The sequence below is a fragment of the Budorcas taxicolor genome, chromosome 11 (assembly GCF_023091745.1).
Source record: "Budorcas taxicolor isolate Tak-1 chromosome 11, Takin1.1, whole genome shotgun sequence".
NCBI classification, from domain to species: Eukaryota; Metazoa; Chordata; class Mammalia; order Artiodactyla; family Bovidae; genus Budorcas; species Budorcas taxicolor.
The window spans coordinates 78938656-78951711 of record NC_068920.1 but is presented as its reverse complement, the minus strand read 5'-3'; the positions used below and the strand labels follow the sequence as shown (position 1 = coordinate 78951711).

Here is a 13056-nt window from a genome sequence, read left to right as displayed (position 1 = left end):
GGAAAATCCCATGGACTGAGATAGCCTGGTAGGCTGCCTTCCATGGGGTTGCTAAGGGTTGAACACGACTGAGTGACTTCATTTTCACTTTCCACTTTCATGCCTTGGAGAGGAAATGGCAACCCACTCCAGTGTTCTTGCCTGGAGAATCCCAGGGATGGCAGAGCCTGGTGGGCTGCCGTCTATGGGGTCGCACAGAGTCAGACACGACTGAAGCGACTTAGCAGCAGCAGCAGCAGCAGCAGAACAGTTACCTCCTCATACTGAGGCAGTACCTCTGGGAATTATCCACCCTTTCAAGGTTGATTGCAAAAATATTTCCATGCTTTACATGGTATTAAGGTTAACTTACTGGAGGTAACTAAGCGAATAAAAGCTAATACATTTCACCCCAAGCTGAGACTATTTCAACAGACTCCAATATAATGGAAATATTTCAGAATGTGGTTTCACTGCCTGCAGGGAATATCTTGCTGTTGTTTATCTTGCTGACTGTTGGCTTCATCATGTAGATTTCCTGCTCAGAACACTCTCCGTGTCTCCACCCTTTGAAGAATGGCAAAGAACAAAGCTTCTCAGACTGACGTTACCTAGTCCTAACCCATCTTCCAGCTGCATCTCCTGTGAGGCCCCAACAGTTAAGCCAAATCATGCCACTCACTATTTCCCAATGCCATCTCACTCATGATATATGGAAAGCCTGAAAAGCCTTGAAAGCCTTCCCATCTATCTCTGCCTGTAAAATTCCACTGATTTTTCATGTCCTATCTCAAATACTCCTTCAAGAAACCAGTATGAATCCTATTGTATGTGCATGCTAAGTCTTTTCAGTCGTGTCTGACTCTCTGTGACCCCATGGACTGGCCCACCAAGCTCCTCTGTCCATGGGATTCTCCAGGCAAGAATACTGGGGTGAATTGCCATGCCCTGCTCCAGGAGATCTTCCTGACCCAGGGATCGAACCCAAGTCTTCGATGTCTTCTGCATTGGCAGGTGAGTTCTTTACCACTGGTGTCACCCGGGAGGCCCTTTGAATCCTATTGTAGTCCCCTTGTTATTCTTTTGTAGCATTTACCACATTTTGCTTTATTTTATAGTGTTTTGTTTCACTGCTGTTGTTCTATTTCATTCTGCTGTTTGTCCATTCATCCAGCAAATACCTAATGAGCACTAATTATGTGTTCATGGTGATTTTGACCTAGTTGAAAAGACAGATTATATATATATAAGCCCTTATAATAATGTGCAGTAAGTCAACAGTAGAGGAAGTGTAGCATACCCTGGAGCCATGCAAACTGGTTTTTGGTATGTTAGCAGTGGCTGTTGAGTCCAGGAAGGCTTTCCTGTGCACAATTTTATTTTACCCTCTGTAAGATCAGGTGCTCAGTGAAGTCAGAGACTTTGCAGAATGGGCAGGCAATAATGTGTTGGAGTTAGTCACCACATCTCTCACCTGGTAACACTATCTCATCTGACCCCACTTTAGACTAAGTCCATTGCTTCTAGACTTCATGAAATTAAAAGACGCTTACTCCTTGGAAGGAAAGTTATGACCAACCTAGATAGTATATTGAAAAGCAGAGATATTACTTTACCAACAAAGGTCTGTCTAGTCAAGGCTATGGTTTTTCCAGTGGTCATGTATGGATGTGAGAGTTGGACTGTGAAGAGAGCTGAGCACCAAAGAATTGATGCTTTTGAACTATGGTGTTGGAGAAGACTCTTGAGAGTCCCTTGGACTGCAAGGAGATCCAACCAGTCCATTCTGAAGGAGATCAGTCCTGGGTGTTCTTTGGAAGGACTGATGCTAAAGCTGAAACTCCAATACTTTGGCTACCTCATGCAAAGAGTTGACTCATTGGAAAAGACTCTGATGCTGGGAGGGATTGGGGGCAGGAGGAGAAGGGGACAACAGAGGATGAGATGGCATCACTGACCCAATGGACATGAGTTTGGGTAAACTCCGGGAGTTGGTGATGGACAGGGAGGCCTGGCGTGCTGTGATTCACAGGGTTGCAAAGAGTTGGACACGACTGAGTGACTGAACTGAACTGAACTGATTGCTTCTGGAGCTCTCCTGGGACTTTCTTACATGTAGAAACACTATGGAAGAGATTTTGCAACTTAAAAGCTTTTCTCTTTCTAGCATAGGAACTCTGCCAGTCAGGGACTTTGCTAGAGTTGTTCCCCATAACTTATGGGGAAAAGTATGATGTGTTTATTACAGTATGGGCTAAAAAGCTCATGAGTTGAAGAGAAAGCCTTTTTTGAAGGTGGAATCTACACATAAATGAAGCTAATCCTTAAAATCCACAAGGTATCTTGACTACTTTAGGAGAAGAGTTTCATGAACACAACTAAATCCTTCAACCTTTATTTGTAGTCTTCAATGATCAAGAAAAATGCAACCGCATTTTGGCCATTTGTTAGAAACTGTGTGAATAGGTTTATGCTGATTAAATATATCAGTGATGTGCCTGTGGGTAAGGTTGGATCTATGGCTCCAAAACATAGCAGGAAAAAGAGAGCCTTGAAAAAGTCATCTGTGTAAAAAAACCTGATAAAACTCTCATTTTGTACAGTATGGTAAGCTTTACTCAGCACCATACAGCAGGGTAAGTTACTAAGACATTTGTGTGTGTGCTCAGTCATGTCTGACTCTTTGCAACCTCATGGACTGTAGCCTGCCAGGCTCCTTTGTCCATGGGATTTCCCAGGCAAGACTACTGGAGTGAGTTGCCATTTCCTTTTTCATACTAACTTATGCTTATTTTTATTGTATTTTCCCCTCTTACTGTTCCAAGAAGGTAGTCAGATTTTTGCGTTCTCCTATTTGGGGCTCATGGTTGCAAGGCAGAGGGCAGGGGTTACCTGGCAACCCTCCCTCAAGGCTTTGGGAATTAGGTACTCTAAATACTCCTTGTTTGAGGGGATTGGGCTTGGCCAGTCCAAAGAGTGATGGAGAGAAAAATGATCTTCCATGACTGGAAGATGGGAGTGAGCGGGTAGGTCCCAGTTAGGGAAAGGCCTCTGTTCCCTAACAGGTGTCTTGGGTGAGCATCACTTTGGGACAATACTTGGGGTGGTGCCCCTCTGGGTAGAACCTTCGGCATGAGGCTTCCCCACATTTCCAAGATCCCACCATTTATGAAACAGGGGAGCTATTCAGCTTCTAGGAATAACATGGGTTTGGACATTGAACAGTGCAGAGGCTCCCCCTGAATGTTGTAGACTGTGCAAGGCTCCCAAGACAGGAGCTGGGTGGGAGGAAGCCCACTAATGAGGGAACTTTAATATCTCAGCCCTTGGCAATTGGCAGTTTGGAGTCAGACTTGATTTGATTTATAAAGTAAGGTCATGTGATAAGCCAAGTGACAGAAGAAAACTGTACCCAATACAACTCTGTACATGACAGCAAAATACTGGCCTGGAATGAACAGTCATACAGGAGTGGGAGGAGCAGAGCTGTAAGCACTAGTTCCACTGTTTTTATCTCTGCTTTCCCTTTTGTAAAACCCTCATGTGAGATTATTTTCAACATGTACTACCTTCTTGGTCCAAAGGTCTGCCAGTGGAGCTGGGCAACATCCAAAAGGGCCCCTGGGAGGAGATGGGTAGACCAAAGAAATAGAAGGAAAAAGAATTGAGAAGAAAAAGAAATGAGAAAGCGGAGGAAGTAAGGAGGAGAGAAAGTGCCAGTTACCTACAGTAACAGTAACCCTCTGCAGAGACAGATGTGGCTCAAGGTCTCAGGCCAAGTCAAAGGAAGAAACTCCATTTCCCAAATTTGCTCTATTGCCCCACATCTCTTCTCTTTTATTTCCTATTTGGTCAGCACTTGATTATCTTAGCAGCTCATCTGCTTCTAGACAACAGATATTGGGTTAACCAAAAATCGTCATTCGAGTTTTTCCATAAGATGGTACAGAAAAACCCAAATGAACTTTTTGGTCAACCAGATACTTCATTCCTAAATTCTGGCTAGTCTGGGACAAGGCACTGGAAAGGCATCTGGGCTTGAGCCTCACAGAGACCTGAATTTCAGATCCAGCTCTGCCAACTCATGGCACCATGTCTGATCACTAGATCTTCAGGAGCTGAAAGGAGTTCTACATGCAAATTAGTGTCAGTAAACTGTTTCCTGAGCAAAACTCTCAAATGACCTCCCCCTTGTTATCTTACCTTGAGCCGTCTGACTGGTGAAGACCTTTAGTCCTGAATAAACACTGGGGAAAATTGAAGGTGGGCCAGGAAAGACACAGAGTGCACTGAAAGAACCCATGGTTTCACATTTATGTCTGTAAGCAGCCCTGACCTTATGGGCATCTAATCTAGCGGCTCTCAAATTTCACCAGGCATCAGAGTGCAAGGTCTCCAGACTTCTGATCCTTAGATACTTACCTGCAGAAGGAGCTTAGGGCTCTCTGGGTATACAAAAGACACTCAGCAGGTACATTCATTTATCTTTCCTGGAATTAAGAGAAGTTGTAATTGTTCTGTTTTCCAGTTCACTATTGGTGTGAAATTCTGTCAAGACTTGGTAGCTACTTTCATCCTATCTGTAGGCACGTGTCTATGTGTAATACTAACTCACTAATATATTGTGTTCTCTCTCTTCTCTCTTCATATATTTGGACAACGGGATTTTGTTGCTTTTTGCTGGCAGGATTGTTTTACTTCCCTAACACAACCCTAATCATTCTACTCTTCTTTGAAAACTTCCCTCCCAGCCTACGCTGCTGCAGTTAGAGTTTCTCTCCCAGGGATTTGAAATCAGGACTGAGAGACATGGTCTGCATGAAGCAGAGTTGGTGGGGGGTGGGGTGGGCGGGTAGGGGCTTAGGCAGTGAGGCAGATATATAGAGAGGAGTAGGGGCACCAATTTTGGGGGTCTTTCTGCCTAGGGTACAGTCCTGTGAGTTCCATCTGCCCTTCCAGCCTTGGGTTCTGTGAGATACTTCCTGTCCTGCCAAAATCTCCTTAAATTGCCCTTGGATTTCTGCTAATTGAGTCTAAATAACCTGCACTGAAATGCTCCCCATTGCCCTCATGCTGAACTGCAGTTTGCTGGATGCAGCAACAAAGCTCTTTGTGATCTGGTGCCTGCTTGCCCCTCCATCTCTCATCTCAACACATTTGCCTCCCGCCCTAAACCTCGGTCATACGAAACTAATTTTTTAGCTCTTTCTATTCTTTAGGCCTTGGAGATGCTTTTTTTCTTTCTGTTTATAACACTCTTTTCTCTTCATGTTTGCCTGATCAATCCCTATTTGGCCTTCAGACATCAGTGTTGGTGTGTCACCTCCTCCAGGAAACCCTCCCAGATACATAACTTTTTTTCTCTATATTCTTGGAGTACCTTTAGCTCCCAAGGCCTAGCATTTGTATAAGACATCATAGTTGCCTGGTGACTTGTCTTTCTTCCTGTCTCGATTTTGAGCTATGTGAGGGCAAAGTCTGAATCTCAATCACTGTTGTATCTGAGTGTTTAACAGTGCCTGCTACTTGGCTGGCACCAAATCAGTACTTGTCAAATGAATGAATGATGTGCCTCCCTTGCTATCAGTCACCTGCCCCAGTGGCAGATTAAAAACGTTGAATAGAAAAAAGTGAAAATTACTCTGGCCTCAAGCTATAGACTACAATTTGGAAATACTCCTGAGGTAAAGAATCAGATATCACCATACTTTGGGAATATCCTGTTACCTCATTGCATCTATCTTCCCCACCCCTTTTTAATGACTGTGACAGAGTTTCTAATTAGAGAAAAAACATCATGCATATATTGACTCAAAAGGGAGACTTTGTGAATAAGGTTAGAATTTAGCATATCAGAAATTCAATCCATTTGAGATCTCTCTAAGAGGTTTCCCCTTGGGTCGTTTAGCACAGACTTTCATAGTCACTGAAAACTGTTGTCATGGTAATCATGGACTCTTTCATGATTTTTGTATATGAGTCAATGAAGATACTGGAAACAATCCAAAGGAATTCATACTTGGGTGTGCATTTGTCTCCATATTAGCTCAATCACTGTTTTGAACACACATCTGCCCCTGGGCCAATTCTCTTGGCTCTCAGCCTTGACAGGAATAAATAAACAAGTAATTCCTTTTTAGTATTTCAGGCTAGGAGGCTGTGGATGGCTGCCCTTTTGGTCTCATTTCAACAGGAAGTTGTGCACAAATGGCTTAAAGGAACAGAAAAAAAAAAATGCTGTGTGAAACATCTCTTTTTCTATTTCAGAATTTTAATGTTGCTGATTTCATGGCACCTAAATCTAATGCCTAAACAGAAGTTTCTGTTGTAGAGAGCACAGAACACTGAATGTACCTAAAGTCTTTCTTTTATGGCCCTTCTTAAATATACCTTAATCCAAGCCTCCATCAAGTCTACAAATTCACATCCAGGTAGTTCAGTGTGCTCAGAATATTTGAGTGTGAGATTTTCCATTTATGTTCCATTCTGCTAGTCCCCCCCCGCCCGCCACACATCTATTTTCTCTTCTTTCCTAATAATAGAACACCTTGCATTTAGGAGGCATGTAGATTCTTGAAATCAAGACATTTCTATTCTCCCTGAATGCTGGTCAATGGTATTTAAGTTGAAGTGGTGTATTTGACTTCCTGGACTTATCTTTAAAGGGAGTAAATATGTAACCTTCTTCATCCCTTCCTACTGACTGGAATGTGGACATGCTGGATGGAGCTGGGGTAGCTATTTTGGACAATGAGTTGAGAACCATGTTGGGAAAAGCAGAACGGCAAAATAGAAGGAGCGTGGGTCCCTGAAGATTGTGAAATGTCCATAAAAGCCTAGACTATGTTTATAGGAGAGAGAAAGGAATTTCAGTCTTATTTAATCTGTGGTTATTTTGGATTTTCTGTTGTCTAATCTTAACTAGAAGCCAAAAATGAAATTAATTATTTGTCTTATCACTGATGGGGTGTGAAATTTTTCGTGAGATTACCTACTGATCCCAGGGCATGCTGGAGGGTGGGCAGCTTTGCTGGATTTTTGCATTAGCCAGACTGAATTTTCTGGTATGGGGAATTGAGACAGCATTTCCATGGCAGAAAAATGCCTATTTCAGATTAGTCATAGAGACACAGTGTTGTCTGGCTTTGTATGTACATTTTGAATATAGTGAAACATATCTACCCTAAAATAAGAACTTGTATTTCAAATGCTTTTTGGAATAAAATAGACAACAAATAATGGACTTCTCTGATGGCTCAGTGGGTAAAGAATCCACCTGCCAATGCAGGAGACACAGGAGACATGGGTTCAATCCCTGGATCAGGAAGAACCTCTGGAGAAGGAAATGGCAACCCACTCCAGTATTCTTGCCTGAAAAATCCAATGGACAGAGGAGCCTGGTGGGCTACAGTCAAAAGGGTACTAAGAATCATAACTAATTAGTCTGAGTGCAAAGTAATTGAGATAAGAAAATAAAACTCAACCCCAAAACAAACAAACAAAACCCTAAACTTTCCAAATTAACTGAGACAAGTGTGACAGTCTTCCACATGGAAGACACAAGTTTTGTACTAGTGAGGAATTGCAGCTTTACTTACTGAATTTGGGCCTTTTCATTTTCTTCGTCATTTCTTGATTAGATTGTATTCCAGTCACCAGCAAAACTACATGAAGAAAATGCAAAAAATCTAATAAGTATTATTTCACTAAATACTTGCTCTCTTTCGACCTTTATACTTGCTTCAATCACATGGTAAAGTATTCTCATTAGTAAAACTAATTTCCCCTTATTTTATGGTTGAGGAAATAAGATGTATCATTTGTGCTCTTCTTAGCCTCTGCTGAAAGGGCCTTTCAAAAATATCTCTTGGCTATCTGTCCTTTGTTTCGCTGTCTCTAAATTTCACCACACCAACTCCACTATCTTTACTTTCCAAAGACAGGAACGTAGATCTAGAGAAGTCCACTGCTCTGCTTGGATGCAGGAATGAATGATAGAGGCAAGATGGGCACCCAGGCCCTTCCTGTGCTCTTTCTTCTGTTCCACACTAAGTTTCCTTTGAGCCTTGTGTTTTTAAAATATAACATAGACCGTTTTTTTCTTATTACTGAAATAATAGATATTGCTGGTAGAAGTGTATAAAAAACGCACTAAAACAGTACTATAGAAAATATAGATGAAAGCAAAAGCGTAACATTTTCAGGCTTTTTCTGTATGTGTGTATTCATATGGGTACTTTTAAACAAACTTTTGATAATACTTATACTGTTTACAAGGTGTCATAAACATATCAGTTTGGCCAAAGAGTTCATTGGCATTCTTGATACCATCTTATGGAAAAATCCACACGAACTTTTTGGCCAACCCAATATTTCTACTTAAAGATATGTAGAGACCTTTTTTTTTTTCAGTCATTCAACGTTCCTCCCATAATAATCTTAACTGCCTGCAAAATATTGCAGTGCACGGATGTATCATAATTTAGCCAACCCCTTATTTAATATAAATAGCTTCCTCTCTGCATGGATTTCTTATTATTTCCTTAAGGTAACATTCCAAATACAATTTCTTGTCTGAAAGATATGCCCACTTAAATTTTTGACATATATTGTGAAAATTTCTCAGAGCAATTTTTTATTAATAATGTCTGAAAATTCTCAGTCCTCTGTATCTACACTAATTGTACTGGTAAACAGAAAAGCACATTTTCCCTTTCAAAGGGCTCCTCCGTCTCTATTCTTATTCCTTCCTCTCCAGGAATTCTTCTACCTTACCTACCCAAAGATGGTACTGCTGTAATTTACTTCCATTTTAGCCACTCTTTTGAGAAACCCATTTTCTGGATGGAGTTGGGATTCTGGAGGTGAACATGAGGCAGTGGAATAATTAAAACAGGCATTTTACTTCCTACTTTATGTGCTTTTAAAAATTTTTATCTAACAGAACATAGATGCTCGATTAAGGCATAAATCAGGACTTAGGAATTCTTTAATTGGCAACTATCTTTGAAGGAAAAAGTGGCAATGCCACCAAGTGTTGATTAAGAAAAATTTTTGTATATCTTATGATTCTCTAGCTGGGCTGTGCCAGTGATGTACCTCCTGAATTATCCCCAGTTCTGACTAGCGCTCGTTGAGGCCTGGACAGTTGACATACCATGTCCTGCAAGAACAGAACCATAAAAGAGAACTGAGTGAAAACCAAAAGTCTAGCCAAGCAGAATCAAGGCAGACATTTTTTAGGTGTTATTTACTTCTGGGGTTTGGGTGGGTGTGAGTGTCCTGGAGGTCTGATTTTTATAGTAGTCTCTGTGTCATTTAAGTCTATCCAAAGACCGCATCTTCATTTTATACACAAAAATAAATAGCTAGAATTCTAGAATTTAAAAAAAAAACAAGGATAATAAATATATAGAAAAAATGATGCAAGTTAAGTAGAAAGAGCTAAATAGTAATAAATTTGGTTATCAGTTCTTGGTGGAAAACCAAGTTCTGTCCTTCTGGGGCTGTGTGCCTGTGGTGAGTGGTTTATAAGTCTCAGTATCATTAGGACTATAAATATTTCAGTAAGACCACCCCATCATTCACTTTTGCTCACCCAAGACCCTCCAGGCTGAAAACATGCAGAGCTGGGTTCAGTTTTACAGCAGTGGTTAATAAAGTCATTATTTTCAGTGGTAGACAGAGGCCCTCCCCTCAGCTTAGATGCTTGTTAATTAAAGCTGCCAAGAAACCACTCCTCAAGGGGAGGGCTGGTCAGTAAGGCTGCAAAAGTGCTTGTGCCCTGAAGCAAGTCTTCATTCCTCATCATTAGGGCCCTTCTTGGTACTTTGGAATTGCAATGGAATTCTATTGCGTGTAGAATTGGGGTGAGAGGAAAATCTGTCTTGTATTCCTGTTCGAAGGAACAGACAGAGCACAGAGATGGATGACTGATGCTCACTTCAAAGTCAAAGCAGAACACAGGTCTGAAAGCACTTGCATGGGAATAGTTAGTTATCTGGCCACTGAGGCCATTAGCATCTAGAGACTTTGAGATCAAGTCTAGAGTCTGAAGTTCCAGGGCAATCATGATTTACCAACTCTGCAACAATATTTCTCAGTTTTAAAAAATTCAGTGTTCCAATTTCGATTAACATGAAAAGTTCTCACCTTTCGCTAGTCATGCTTGACATTTCAAAACAAAGTAAATATTAAAATTATTTTTTCAAATAAAATTTTTCCTCTACTTCTCTTTCTCTCTAGTGTGGCCATCAGGATGGTTAAGATGGCTGAGGTGCAATAGCTTAAAACTTCAACAGTTTAAATACATTATCATCCAGATAATTTATAGAGAAAATACAAATGAGTTAGCTTGAAAAATGTTAAATCTCATTAATGATTAAAAAAGTGCAGGCTAAAGCAAAATGACATTATATTTTCTCATATTGTGTACTGAATATTGAACTCAGGATTATAGTTATTCCTGGCATGAATTTGGGATTAAGGTAGTCCAGTACACAGTTAGTAAATTCTGAGGAGGTAGAATCATTCTGGAAAGCCATGGGCAATACATTTCAGTAGCCTTAAAAAGCATTTCTATTCCTTGTCCTAGAAAATATATACCTAGTAATGTATCCCAACTTATAATCAGAAATATCCAACTAGGATCCAACTAGTCCATCCTAAAGGAAATCAGTCCCGAATATTCATTGGAAGGACTGATGTTGAAGCTGAAACCCCAATACTTGGCCACCTGATGCAAAGAGCTGACTCTTTGGAAAAACCCTGATGCTGGGAAAGATTGAAGGTGGGAGGAAAAGGGGATGACAGAGGATGAGATGGTTGGATGGCATCACCAACTCAATGGACATGAATTTGAGTAAACTCTGGGAGCTGGTGATGAACAAGGAGGCCTGATGTGCTGCAGTCCGTGCGGTCGCACAGAGTCTGACACAACTGAGCAACTGAACTGAATCAAAAATATACGTAAAGATTTAGATTTATGTAAAAGATGTTCATTACAGCATTATTTCTTTTCCTTTCTATCTTTTTTCTTTCTCAACTGCATAGCACTGCACGCAGGATCGTGGTTCTCCTACCAGGGATAGAACCTGCGCCTCCTACAGGGGAAGCACTGAGTCTGGACCACCAAGGAGGTACCAGAGCATTATTTCTAATAGCAATCTGGAAGTAATGAAAGGTTGAACATGTCCCAGAGTTCCAGAAAAACATCTATTTCTGCTTTATTGACTATCCCAAAGCCTTTGACTGTGTGGATCACAAAAAACTGTGGAAAATTCTGAAAGGGATGGGAATACCAGATCACCTGACCTGCTTCTTGAGAAACCTATATGCAGGTCAGGAAGCAACAGTCAGAACTGGACATGGAACGACAGACTGGTTCCAAATAGGAGAAGGAGTACATCAAGGCTATATATTGTCACCCTGCTTATTTAACTTCTATGCAGAGTACATCATGTGAAACGCTGGGCTGGAAGAAGCACAAGCTGGAATCAATATTGCCAGGAGAAATATCAATAACCTCAGATATGCAGATGACATCACCCTTATGGCAGAAAGTGAACAGGAACTAAAAAGCCTCTTGATGAAAGTGGAAGAGGAGAGTGAGAAAGTTGGCTTAAAGCTCAACATTCAGAAAAGGAAGATCATGGTATCCAGTCCCATCACTTCATGGGAAATAGATGGGGAAACAGTGGAAACAGTGTCAGACTTTATTTTTCTGGGCTCCAAAATGACTGCAGATGGTAACTGCAGCCATGAAATTAAAAGACACTTACTCCTTGGAAGAAAAGTTATGACCAACCTAGATAGCATATTCAAAAGCAGAGACATTACTTTGCTGACTAAGGTCCGTCTAGTCAAGGCTATGGTTTTTCCTGTGGTCATGTATGGATGTGAGAGTTGGACTGTGAAGAAAGCTGAGCACCGAAGAATTGATGCTTTTGAAGTGTGGTGTTGGAGAAGACTCCTGAGAGTCCCTTAGACTGCAAGGAGATCCAACCAGTCCATTCTGAAGGAGATCTGCCCTGGGATTTCTTGGGAAGGAATGATTCTAAAGCTGAAACTCCAGTACTTTGGCCACCTCATGCAAAGAGTTGACTCATTGGAAAAGACTCGGATGCTGCGAGGGACTGAGGGCAGGAGGAGAAGGGGACGACAGAGGATGAGATGGCTGGATGGCATAACCGAGTCGATGGACACGAGTCTGAGTGAACTCCGGGAGTTGGTGATGGACAGGGAGGCCTGGCGTGCTGCGATTCATGGGGTCTCAAAGAGTCGTCCGACTGAGCAACTGAACTGAACTGAAGCATTTACTAGGGCTTCAATGGTGGTTCAGTGGTAAAGATTCTGCCCACCAAGCAGGAGAAGCAGTTTGATCTCTGAGTTGGGAAGTTTCCCTGGAGATGGAAATAGCAACCTGCTTCAGTATTCTTGGCTGGGAAATCCATGGGCAGAGGAGCCTGGTGGGCTCCACGGACTCCATACAGTCCATGGAGTCACAGTCTGACATGCCTTAGCGACTACAACAACAAACAAAGCATTTATTACAAATGATGTGTAGCAGAAGACTAAATGACCTGGAAAGCTCTAATCATAATCTTGACTCTGACAAAATTAGAACATATACAGAGAGAACTACCTGGAACAAAAAAATCCCCAAATTTTCATAATGGTGGAATTATAATTCCTATTTTATATTTTTTGTGTTTTTCCCATTTCAAAGTATATTTCTTATATATATATACACATACACACATATATATATTCTGTATTTTTTATAGAATGTTTCTTGTTAGAAAAAGACAATTGTTCTTTAATTTGTTCATATTGATATCATACTATGTAATAATGAAAAATGCTTTCTAAAATCATTGGCCTGGTTAATAGGCACCTGTGTTCCACTTTTCCTGTTGATAATAAATTACAATCAGAATCTATTACATTCAAGGAAAGACATGAAGTGCCAGAACATCTAGCCAGTGATCAAATTAGTAAATACTTACTGAATGCTTAATATGTGTCTAGAACTTTTATAGGAATGCCTCATTCTAGCCCATCAACTTCCTGTTCAAT

At 41.0% G+C, this 13056-nt stretch overlaps 1 protein-coding gene across 1 annotated transcript in view; it reads right to left on the bottom strand.

Moving 5' to 3' along the window:
- Window positions 1–7610, bottom strand: part of VIT (vitrin) — an 82864-nt gene extending 75254 nt beyond the window's left edge. Inside the window, exon 1 of the mRNA XM_052649096.1 lies at window positions 7578–7610. Coding sequence (XP_052505056.1) covers window positions 7578–7608 — 31 coding nt within the window. The 5' untranslated portion in view covers window positions 7609–7610. The remainder of the gene's footprint in view (window positions 1–7577) is intronic.
- Window positions 7611–13056: the final 5446 nt, after the last annotated feature.